At 32.6% G+C, this 12,201-nt stretch overlaps 1 protein-coding gene across 1 annotated transcript; it reads left to right on the forward strand.

Moving 5' to 3' along the window:
• Positions 1-3,653: 3,653 nt before the first annotated feature.
• Positions 3,654-6,150, forward strand: LOC135844470 (uncharacterized). Its single transcript, XM_065362686.1, has 5 exons — positions 3,654-4,245; positions 4,476-4,757; positions 4,848-4,919; positions 5,838-5,927; positions 6,009-6,150. The coding sequence occupies exons 1-5, from the start codon at positions 4,039-4,041 to the stop codon at positions 6,084-6,086; spliced, it is 729 nt and encodes a 242-aa protein (XP_065218758.1). The 5' UTR covers positions 3,654-4,038; the 3' UTR covers positions 6,087-6,150.
• The last annotated feature ends 6,051 nt before the right edge of the window (positions 6,151-12,201 follow it).

Genomic DNA, 12,201 nt, shown 5'->3' on the forward strand with positions numbered 1-12,201 from the left:
TATTCGTGGTTACTTTTTGAATAACTATAAAGTTACTTTTCAAAAAAATTTCAAAAATTTAATTTTTTAAAATCTTGGCACGGCGTTTTGAGAAAGAAAAAAGAAAAAAGAAAAAAATCATTATAATATGAGTATCTCGTTACTTTCTAAAAATTCCTGAAAATTGTGTTTTATTAGTGAAAATTGCCCCAAACATCTCGCTTCTCTGTCAGAAATTGCCAAAACTTCTTATCAAGATAATTGTCTCTCTCGTTTTCTGTCTAAAATTGCAAATAGTCTCACTTTTTTTAAAAACAATGTTTACTTTTTATCAAAAATTTCCTATAAGCCTCACTTTTTTGCTGACATTTGATGAACTGCCTTCTATGAAAATAAAATCGACAAATCCTTGCTTTTGCCCTAAAATCGCAAAAAGTCTCTTTTTTGGCAAAACCCGTACAAAATTTTCACTCATTTTTACAATTTTTTTTTTTTCAAAAATTGCTCAAAAGTTTCTCTTTTTTCTAGAAATTACTAAAAAGCCCCTTCTTTTTAAGAAAAAATTGTCAACGTCAATACTTTTAGTTAAAAATTGACAAAAAGTCTCGTTTTTCTTGAAAAAATTTCAAGAAGATCTCATTTTTCAAGAAAATTTTGGAAAAGCCTCACTCTATTCCCCAAATTGCATAAAAGACTCGTGTTTTTCTATCACTTTTTTGGTAAAAATTTCGAAAAAGCTTCATTCTTTTTGTGAAAAAATGAAAAAGCCTCATATTTTTTGCTAGAGTTGTCAACTTCTCACTTTCTGACAAAAATCAAAGTCTTGCTTGTTTTCAGAAGTCGCTTAAAACTCGATACTTCGCTGGAAATTGTAAAAAAGTTCTTCTTTTCTCTAAAATAGGTGGAAAAAATTCTCATTTTTTTTCTCAAAATAGTCATAAGTCTCACTTTCTAGTATGAAAAGTTATGAAACAATATCACTTTTTTAATGAAAATTGCCACCAAGTGTCATTTTTCTTGTCAAGAATTTCCAAGAAGTCTTGCTTTTTGTAAAAATTTGAGAGGAGTAGGATTGCCCTCACCGCTTAGGTGATTATTCGCGTAATTTACCCTTACGAGAAGCTTCTGTATATGTTTCTATAATAGAGTCTGCGCTTTATTCCATATACTGTAAGTAGGGAACGTAATAAATTCTTCTAAACTTATACGTGAGCTCATAGGATCCCTAAATAACTGGAAGGATCCCCCTAATTATCGTATGATAATGCGATCAGATCATTCGTTCTTGCCGAATGATCAATTCTTTTGATGAATATTTTCTAAGCGCAAACTTGCTTTGGCGAGCCACGAACTTTACTTGGTCTCGTAACTCCGCGGTAGCTTGTTCCTCGTCAAAACGATGATGTGTTAACTATATCGACACAAACAGGTATAAAGACGCATTTGGCTATGCTGTGGGGGGAGGATGTACTAGACGTGCTGCGTCGGGTGTTGTTCCGCTCCCTGGCTGGAGAAAGTCAATGTCTAGGTCAGTTTTTCGATACTTTGCTACCCATCTGTACAACAGTTTGCCAGTGGAATGTAAAAACGCGAGTGTAAATGGTTTCAAAAGAATGATTGAGGAATATGTGTTATCCATCCTAGATGAATGAATGTTATTGTGGTGTACCGAGCTATTACAGCAAGTTGTCTGAAATTATTGATTGTAGGGTATTGTTCGCTCTCTGGTTTTTCTATTTTCTAGTGGCTGAGTGTTGGTTAATTTTTATCTACTTATCTATCTATTTGTTTCTTTATTTCATTTATTTATATTATTTTCTTACTTTTGTATTTTTATTTATGTCTGTGTAATTTTGAGAGAGCCGATCCCCCGCTCACCGAAAGGTACTGGTGGGGTCGTATATGTATTTATAAGATTGTACTGTATGAAAGAAAAATGTAATAAATCTATCTAAATCTAAATCTAAATATGTGAGAACAAATGGGGTTCTCCCCTGCTTGTCCTTTTTTATGTTTTACCCACCTTCAGCGTGGTAATTAGTGTTTCTCTGAACGTTTTAATTAATTATTATTAAATATGGTTCGTTTGAATACACTTCGATTTTCCAGATATCGAAAGTATTTCTCATACGTATACATGGAGCCTATAGATAGACGTTCCTACCTACGCACCTAGTTTTGGTTAGTGCATCAGAAGAGGTAGGAAAAATGCATAGTGTCCAAGTAAGTGTAAGGTAATTAATTAGGTATAGTTGGATCATAATTAATTGAGATGAGTAAAATGAGTAATTATACACCTAGTATTAGTGGCTGTATAGGAGATACTTATTTTATCTCAGACGAAAAACATAATTTCACCATGTTTTAGTTAGTGTAGGTTAACAAAGATAGCACGTAATCATTTGAGCTAACACTCATGTGGTTACGTGTAGATTAAACTTTACTCAATACGAGTATGCACTCGTATTGAATTACATAATAATAGTTTTAATTATCTTTTTATTATTTTGTATAAAACTCGTTTGGTATATCATTCAATAAACATATCGATTAGCATGAATATATGTTTTTATTTGGTGAAGAACTGAACAATGTGCTTATAGTGAGTAGGATAGTGCCGAAGTCTCCTATCTGAGCTAACTAGGGACAATGAGTAAATATTCGCTGCCTAGGGAATATTTCTTAGCCAACTTCAGGGATAGATCATGCTGATATCTACTATCTCACCGGATAACTCCCTATTTCACTATAACAAATTGTTAAAAATCTTGATCCGAGTTTTTTAAAAAAAAATTTTCACCATTAAAATGTTTTTTTTTTGGTTGGAATTTTGTAACATTTTTGGTTACTTTTTTTGGTTATTTTATCGCGTTGTTTTGGTTGCCAAAGTCATGTATTTGTTTTTATTATTATTTTTTTTTTGGAAAAAGTTGCGTGAGAGCCTTTTAGCATGGAACTAGGTACCATAACCTGAAGGGAAATTTTATTGAATCAGATAAGTGTATTTTCTCATTTTGTCGTGTTATTTTTACAATTTTTGGATTTGATCGTGATTTTTTTTTGCGGAGACAAATAAGAAGAGTTGTTCGTGACAGTTGAGGGTGTTCTTAAAAAAATATCTACCCTTTCAATTGTACACAATCAGATACCTGTACTTACACACAATTGATAGATCAAATATCGAAAAAGTTCACCAGTCTTTAAAAAAACATATATGTGCCTATTATTCATTTTAATATCATTCACGTGTATTAATCTAATTTACTCTAATACGTAAACAGCAATAAAAATTTGCAGTCGTGAAAATCAATATGCTTGTACGAAAGATGGGCTGGACAGTAATCATTATGATATAGGTAACCTACAATTATGAAAATGGAACACGACTAGCTAAACGATACCTATTATCAGTTCGTTCATTCAGGAAAAAGCTCACTCGTGCCTATCTAAAATTATGGTATTCAATTTACTTAGTTATATTTGTATCAAACAAAATGAACCCAAATACCATAAAAAACGACTACGTCGATACATTGAAACCAGTTTTATATTTAATGAAAATGGATGCCATTCTTCCAATGAGATTTACTTTTAAAGGTATGTAAGAAGACTCAAATTGCTCTCATTTCCTCACTTGTATGGTAAATTTTGAATTGCTTTGTTACACCAGATCACAACGATAATTTTCTCAACTCGAAAATCATCTTAGTAATAACTCTGTGTCTTTATGCTGTTAATATGGTATACACCTTGGAAAGGGCGTATTTTATCACTGATCATTTATGGCGGAGATTCAGTATAAGAGTTTTTATAGCCTTGATACCCAGTTATCTGGAAAAAATAAGCATCTTTATGATACCTTGGACGATATGGAGCCGAGGCAAACAAATGGAAAAGTACTGGGATAAATGGCTGAAATTTCAGGTGATGTGGTTTTATTTTTTGAAAGTGTACCTACTCCACTAATTGTAACACGATAATGTCTGATAATTGGTCATTTTCGAACAGGACGAGTACACGAATTTGAATAAGAAACAATACGTATCTAATTTGAAAGCTATGTCGTGTTGGTCTTCGATTATGAGCGTTTTTTTGACAATTCTCGCATCAATTATGGGTAATCTGTATCTTATACGGGATGGTGGTGTTGTTGGACTCCTTTCAGAAGCAGTGAATATTATTTCAGCTTATATTATCGGATCGTATTGGTTCATGAATTACATGTATTCGAGATCGTGTGCCATGACAATTATTTCATTGATACAAGTAAGTCGTAACAATCGTTTAGTTTTATTTTTTCAAAGAAATTAAGGCGAGAATATTTTTTTGGAGAATTTTATGGAATGGAAAAAAGATATTTCAAAATGAGAGCAAGTAAAAAATTGTTCTTTGAAGAAGAAATTAACATCTGCAATTTGAATCACTATTAGCAAAATTTTTTTCTTCCAATATGACCTATTCATGTAGACTAATTCGAATGACAACTGAATTTCTAGAAAACACTGGAAGAAGGCACCGACTGGAGCAGATTAAATAACATCAACAATTTATGGATACTGTTATGCGATTTAGTCGAAGAATTCAATGTCCTTCATGGCTCTATATTCTTAATATATATAGGAGGAGTAGTGGTATCTACGATTCTGTTCGCTTACATTTCCATGAATTACTCCAAGTTTTCAGATGCTTGGAGTAAAGGCACAACCATCAATAGTACGATGGTGTGTGGTCTGATGATCTTGGTGATTTGTGAAATGGGATATTCGGTTTATAAACAGGTAATTCATAGTATTCCTTTTACGATGAATACGATTTCCTGGACATTTTAAAAGTTCAACAGAATAGTATCATTTGATAATGTTTTTAAGGTGAATATCAACCACAGGCACACGTTATTGGAGTACAATACAATCCATATGAATGTTGATATGCTGCAGTCTGTAAGTTTTGAAGTGAATATTTCGAACTGACGAGCAATATTTTGAATCCACAGTTTTTGATAAGAGCATGTTTTAAAACCTCCGTAATCAAAATTTCAGGAGCTGAAGTTGATTCTTGCATTTTTTGCGAAGTTTTGAAAATCTAAAAATTTTTTAAACAGCTGTTATAAGGATGATTTTTGAACTTTTTTATGCAATACAGGTAAATTGTTCGGAGGAAAGGGAACCAAGGTGAATATTTCCTTCAATTTAACCCTCCCACATCAACAACTGGCAGTTTTGGACCATTCTAGAGCCTCCAGCAAATTTTCAATTTTCTCCAAAAATTTCAAATGCCTCTGGAAAAGCCAAAAATGAATTTAAGCACCAGTAACTTTGGTCGGTACTTATTGGACACCTTATCGACCACCTTGGAGGTCATCGCGAAATTCCAGAAGTGTGAGTTCAAGAATGAGTTTTTGACTGATTTGTAAATTCTAGAAAAATGTGAAAAAAATTAAATTTTTATAGAGTGTCCACTTGTCCAATAAGCACCTACTAAAATTAACCGGTCCAGAGTGATTTGAAATTTCTGGAGAGAATTTTAAAAATCGTTAGAGACTCCAGAATAGTTCAAAACTGCTAGTTGCTGATGTTTGGAAATCGAATTGAAGGAATTAATATTTACATTCGTTCATTTTGCTCAAAATATATATATATATTATAATAAAAAAGTTCAACAATTTCCTTTAAAACTGTTTTTTTTTGATTTTTTTTTTCAAAAATTTAATAGGTAAAAATACAAAAAATTTATTTTGGTTGTCCGAAATTTTGGTTACGGAAGTTTCAAGACATGCTCTTTCAATCTAGCTTGGCTTCGTTCAAATCAGAGTATAAATTTCAAGTAAATGGGTCAATTTAAATTTTTTATTTCTACAGGTAACACTTTTCTTGACTACGACATCTGTTGTGGATCCAAAAATTCATTTGAATGGATTCTTTGCACTTGATCGCGCAGTGTTTCCAACAGTAAGCAAAAGTTTCCTCCTTACAACTACCTAATCTTATTATTAATTTAGAAATAATGAAATTGTCCTTTTTTTATTTCAGATTCTGGCAATTTCCATCAACTTATTAATCATCTTGAGGCAATTTAATGCAACCGAAAGTAGAACACATGAATTTTGAAAAATATTCGAATTTTGGTTCTTGAAAAAATACGTGCCTATTGCCTAATAATACGTTTTAGATAACTAGCAATAAAATAATTTTTCGAAACGTTGATACATATTTTTTATTTATGCAAGATGTATCTACATTCCATTTAAAATTTCTGGAAGTAATTCTCATGTGATGAAAGCCAACAAGCAATCCTTAATCCTCTATCCGAATTGAATAAAAAGTTATACCTAAATGGAATTGAATTCTAAAAATCACTTCTAAAAAAATGTAGAAAAATTTTTCTTCCTGACAAAACCGGCCAAAATTCATAAAAGCTGTTATAAGTAAGTAGATAACATTTTTACTTATACAGATTACTTTGCTATGAATTTTAAACATTTTTCAGTTTTTTTTTTTTTAAATCTTTAGTGAATTTTGTAACTAATCAAGTTAGAGAAGTGGGGATCGTGACATTAGAAAGTGCAAACTTTTTGTTGTTTTTTTTTTTTTTTTTTTTAAAGAAGCATTGTGCAAGTTTTTTATTTTTATTTTTAAGAAAAAAAAATCTAGAAAAAAGTTTTTTCTCTTAAAAATTGACCAAAATTTATAAAGACCGTTTTACTCATGTTAATGCTGTTTAGTAAATGCCCAATTTTAAAAAGTGAACATTTTTTCCAGATTTTTTGAAAGTGATTTTTTAGGATTTAGGTAAATCCTTCTTTTATTGGTATTACTCAATTTCAACTAATCAAGATAATTTTCTTCAAGGTATACTGTGTGAAGAGATCTTTTTTTTTGATTGTCAATAAAAAAAATTAAAAAAAAAAAAAAATAGAAAAAATAATCAACTAAGTACTGAATTAAAAAAAAATTGCTTTCGCTTAGAAATTATCCAAAATTGATATACTTCAGTAAGTAAATTTTTTACTGATAGATATGTTGTTGTATGCCTGATCAACTGTACTGTAATGAATAATGATTAACCAAAATGACCACATAAACACATTCTGGGCAAAAAATTTAAATTTTAGCGTCGCAAAGAGCAACTTTTTTTTATTCATTGTGGCTCTTGAACGATACAAAGTCAAAATTGCCTCGCAAAATTGATTTGTTTTACGTGAGCATAACTCAGCCCCTTCAAGTCGCTGAGTTGGCAAACATGCATACTTGTACTTAGAATAGGTTGCCTACGAAGAGTTAGTGAAAGGCCAATTTTGATTTTGAGGGCTTCTGATGGAGATATCTGGAAGCAATATGAAAAATTCTGTGAATTTATCAAGCTCTCTTCAATGATCAGTTCGAATAAAAGGCGTGGGCCAAGGATGGGGTCACAAAGCGGCCCCTGTAGTGAAGCTCCCTCGTATTAAAAGTACATTACATTACATACTGCTGTTCAAAAACTATTTCATTGTACATTATTTAAAACTCATTAGTAAATTTTATTTTACATTCATGTTCCTGTTTTACATCTGAAAGAACGAAAGTTTCATTTTAGAGTTGAAATGTTTTCTTAGTTAATCTGTTCCTCTTTCAGTTGAATTAAACTCTCTCAAAATAACTAATAAGTTGATGCAAATTGCCAAAATCTGAAACAATTCATGAAGGCAAATTAATTACACTGAAATTAATGCCTAATTTAAGTAATTATAGTCTACTGATTATTTACTGTAGGAAACACAGCGCGATCAAGTACAAAAAATCCATTCAGATGAATTCTTGGATTCGCAACAGATGTGGTGTTCAAAAATAACGCTACCTGAGCGTAAAAAGAAAATCAATTAGTTAATTGGACAATTTTTTTACTCTGTTCGAATTTTGTACGTACTACTTCAAAACTTACAGATTGCAGCATATCAACTTTCATGTGGATTGTATTGTATTCCAGTAACATGTGCCTGTGGTTGATATTCACCTTAAAAATACATGACATATTACCAAATCCAGAAAATGTACCAATTTTAAAAAGAATACGAACAGTATTATACCTGTCTATAAACCGAATATCCCATTTCACAAATCACTAAAATCATCGAAGCAGATACTATCGTACCGCTGATCGCTGTGTCTTTATTCCAAGAATCTGAAAACTTGGAATAATTCATAGTAATGTAAGCAAACAGAATCGTGCTTAGAACAGCTCCGCCTGTATATACTAAAAATACAGAACCATGAAGGACATTGAATTCTTCAACTGAATCGCACAACAGTATCCATAAATTGTTGATGTTATTTAATCTTCCCCAATTGGTGCCTTCTTCCAGTGTTCTCTAGAAATTCAAATATGATTCGAGTTAATTTGTGCGCTATCATTAGAGTTTTTGAGGCACAAACTTACTTTCCATTCTTCAAAACTCTCCAAAAAAAAAAAATTATATTTCCTTGATTTATTCAGAAAATTGAACAGTATCAGTGTAACGACTTACTTTCGCCAATGAAATAACGATCATGGCACATGACCTCGAATACATGTAATTCATGAACCAATAAATTGCTATAATGTGAGCTGAGAGCATGTTCACACCATCGGAAAGGAGCCCAACAATACCGTCTTGTATAAGATTCAGATTACCCAAAACTGTTGCAAAAATTGTCAAAAAAATGCTCACAATCGAAAACCAAAACGACACAGCTTTCAAATTCGATACGAAGTGTTTGCCAGTCATCTTCACGTACTCATCCTGTTCGTACAAATAATTTCATTACACACTTTAGCATGTAATAAGAGTAATATATTTCCACAAAAAACACCTCACCTGAAACTCAAGCCATTTAGACCAGTACTTTTCCATTTGTTTGCCTCGGTCCCATATATTCCAAGGTATTACAAAAATGCTTATTTTCGTCAGATAACTGGGTATCAGGGCTACGAAAACTTTCGAGCTGAATTTTAGCCACAAGTGGTCGGTGAGATAGTATACCCTTTTCAAGGTGTATGCCACATTAATGGCATAGACACAGGTAGTTATTACAAAAACCATTTTCGAGTTCAGAAAATTATCTTTGTGATCTGGTGTAACAAAGAATTCGAAAATTATTATTCAAGTGCATGATGGAAAAACATCAATTTGAGTCTTTTATACCTCTTAAAGTAAATCTCATTGGAAAAATGGCGTCTATTTTCATTAAATAGAAAATTGGTTTCAGTGTATCAAGGTAGTCGTTTTTTCTGGTCGGATTCATTTTGTTTGGTAAGTAAGTAAGTAAGTAAGTAAGTAGGTAGGTAGGTACATAAAACTAAATTTAATATGATAATTTTTACGAAAAACGATAGGCATAGATATGATTGAAAATTTTCTCAAATTTACGAACAGATGCCTAATATGTATGATTTAAACAATCGTTTTACTATTTCCGTAATTGTAGGTTAAATTCATGTCATAGGCCTAATAATTACCTACTTTATGGTCTATCTTCTGTATATGCATAATGATTTTCATGATTGTAAATTTTTATTCCTGTTTATTTATTTATTTCAATTTGTGGGCACATTGCTGTATTAGCCTGTATTAAATGAATGAAAAACAACCCTACATACTTATTTAAACATTGATCAATTTTTTTCGAAGTTTAATTTTATTATCTAGTTGTGTGTGTAGGAGTCTAATTGTTCAAAAATGAATGATTTTTTCAAATCTCCCTGAACCGTCACGAAGCACCCCTCTCCGTCCTGCCAGTACAAGTTGAAAAATTTTAATGCAATATGATTTGATTAGAATAGAAATTGCCTATAGTGATTCCAAAAAATCTCCTTCCAGATTTTTTCATGCTGTCAACTGGCTCTTCAAGTAATCCAAGAAACCCTGGAAAAAAATTGAATCATGGACAGATTCTAATGGTCTAACCTTCTCAAGAGTCAAAAACCCACTGTATACTTTTCACCAAAAAAAAAAGATTCCTCCAGATCTCATTCTCAACTTCAAAGAACACTTTTTAGAATTCAAAACCACTACTAAATTTCTTGGCTTAACTTTTGATAGAAAACTAAATTGGACTCCTCATTTCCTAAACGTAAAATCAGATCTCATGAAACACCTAAATCTGTTGAAAATAATCAAAAATACTAAGTATAATCCATCTCGCAAACTCCTACTTCACTTATATAAATCTCTAATTCGCAGTTAAATTGAGTATGGAAGCCCATGTTTTGCAAATATCTCAAATAAAACTTCTAATATCCTAAAAACAATTCAAAATTCAGCCCTAAGGATCTGTATAGAAGCCCTCTATTCCTCTCCAATAGATAGCATTTATTGTGAAGCAGCAGAATTACCCCCAGATTTTAGAAGAACTCTCATAACAAACAAATTCATCTCAAATGCATCCACCAACGCTTCCCATCCACTCCAAAACTCAATTAACCCACCCAACCCCCAACATTTTGATCATGTAGAAGGACCCATTTCTAATTTCATCACAATGTTGAATGATCTTCAAATCAATCCTAAAACACCCATCCAAAAACCAATATTATATCCCACTTGGCTCCTCAGGCCTACTCAAGTCAATCCTATATACTAAAATCCTATTATACTAAAATGATGTCAGTTTTTTTGTTCCCACGAGATCTCAGTGAGTACTCAACCGATTTTCATAAAATACCCCCCAATAGAAAGCTTGCGAAGTGTAGATTTGCAGGCTATTCTTAAAAGTTCGAAAAGTTTGGCCAAAAGCTCAAAAAGCTCAAAAAATCATTTCGGCCAATCACAACGCAGCATTCGGCATATTATTATAATTCCCACGAGATCTCAGCAAGTACTTAACCGATTTTCATAAAAGACCTCTCAATAGAAAGCTTGTGAAGTGTAGATTTGCATGCTATTCTTGAAAGTTTGAAAAGTTTGGTTAAAAGCTCAAAAACCTTGAGAAATTATTTCGGCGGATCACAACGCAGCATTCAGCAATTAGAGTGATGTTGGATTATTTTGTTCCTACCAGACCTCAGTAATCAGTAGGTACATATGTACTCAACCAATTCTCGTAAAAGGCCCCTCAATAAAAAGCTTGTGAAATGTAGGTAGGTATGCAGGTTGTTCTTGAACGTTTGAAAGGTTTGGCCAAAAGCTCAAAAAGCTTGAGAAATCATTTCGGCCAATCACAACGCAGCATTCGGCAATTATAATTCCCACGAGATCTCAATAAGTACTCAACCGATTTTCATAAAAGACCCTTCAATAGAAAGCTTGTGAAGAGTAGATTTGCAGGATATTCTTGAAAGTTTGAAAAGTTTGGCCAAAAGCTCAAAAACTTTGAGAAATCATTTCAGCCAATCACAGCGCAGCATTTGGCGATTAGAATGATGTTGGTTTTTTTGTTCCCACGAGACCTCAGTAGATATGTACTCAACCGATTTTCATAAAAGACCCCTCAATAGAAAGCTTGTGAAGTGTAGATATGCAGACTATTACTGAAAGTTCAAAAAATTAGGACTGCGCGGTTTTAACGAGTTTTCTAGTACAGAACTAATTAACTACTCAAAAAATAGCCACTCTCCACTAGTAATAAAACAAAACTATCTTGAACTCTCATCAGAATACAAAAAATTCAATCTCTGCTTTACAGATGCATCAAAAATACCAACACTTCATTCAGGGTATGCCTTCTCCCATCCTACTACGTATAAAGTCAACATAGCAAGTCGATTATCATAATAATCTCAAGCGTAAACTTGAAAAATCCCCAAAATTTTCATTACGTTTCTTCGACTCCTGGGAAGCTAACTTTTTTAAATCGAAAGATCATCTCGATGAGGACTTGCTCCTAAAAGCAGTGAAATACTATTTTACCGACTTTGCCGTGAAACGGAAAGTCAAGGTATTGTATTTGTCATGATGGTTCAAGAATTGGGTGGGGGTGGATTTTCTTGACGTTTCGGAGTGTGCTGATCACGATAAGACGTATGGCGCAAAACGAGATAAGTTTATATATATAGATTGCCCCCATACATTACGCAGCCCATGACATTTCACTGACTTTTTGCGGACCGACGTTTGGTTTGCATTAGCAGAGGTGCGCTTGATTTTTTCCATGTGTTCTCAAAGCAGCTCACTGCTGGGCCATGAAAAGAAGATATATACTCCATCAGGTTGGAGAAAGACTTATATTTAGGCTTGTAATTCATTTTTCATTTTTTAAGGAGGGCTCC

This window comes from Planococcus citri, chromosome 4 (assembly GCF_950023065.1).
Source record: "Planococcus citri chromosome 4, ihPlaCitr1.1, whole genome shotgun sequence".
NCBI classification, from domain to species: Eukaryota; Metazoa; Arthropoda; class Insecta; order Hemiptera; family Pseudococcidae; genus Planococcus; species Planococcus citri.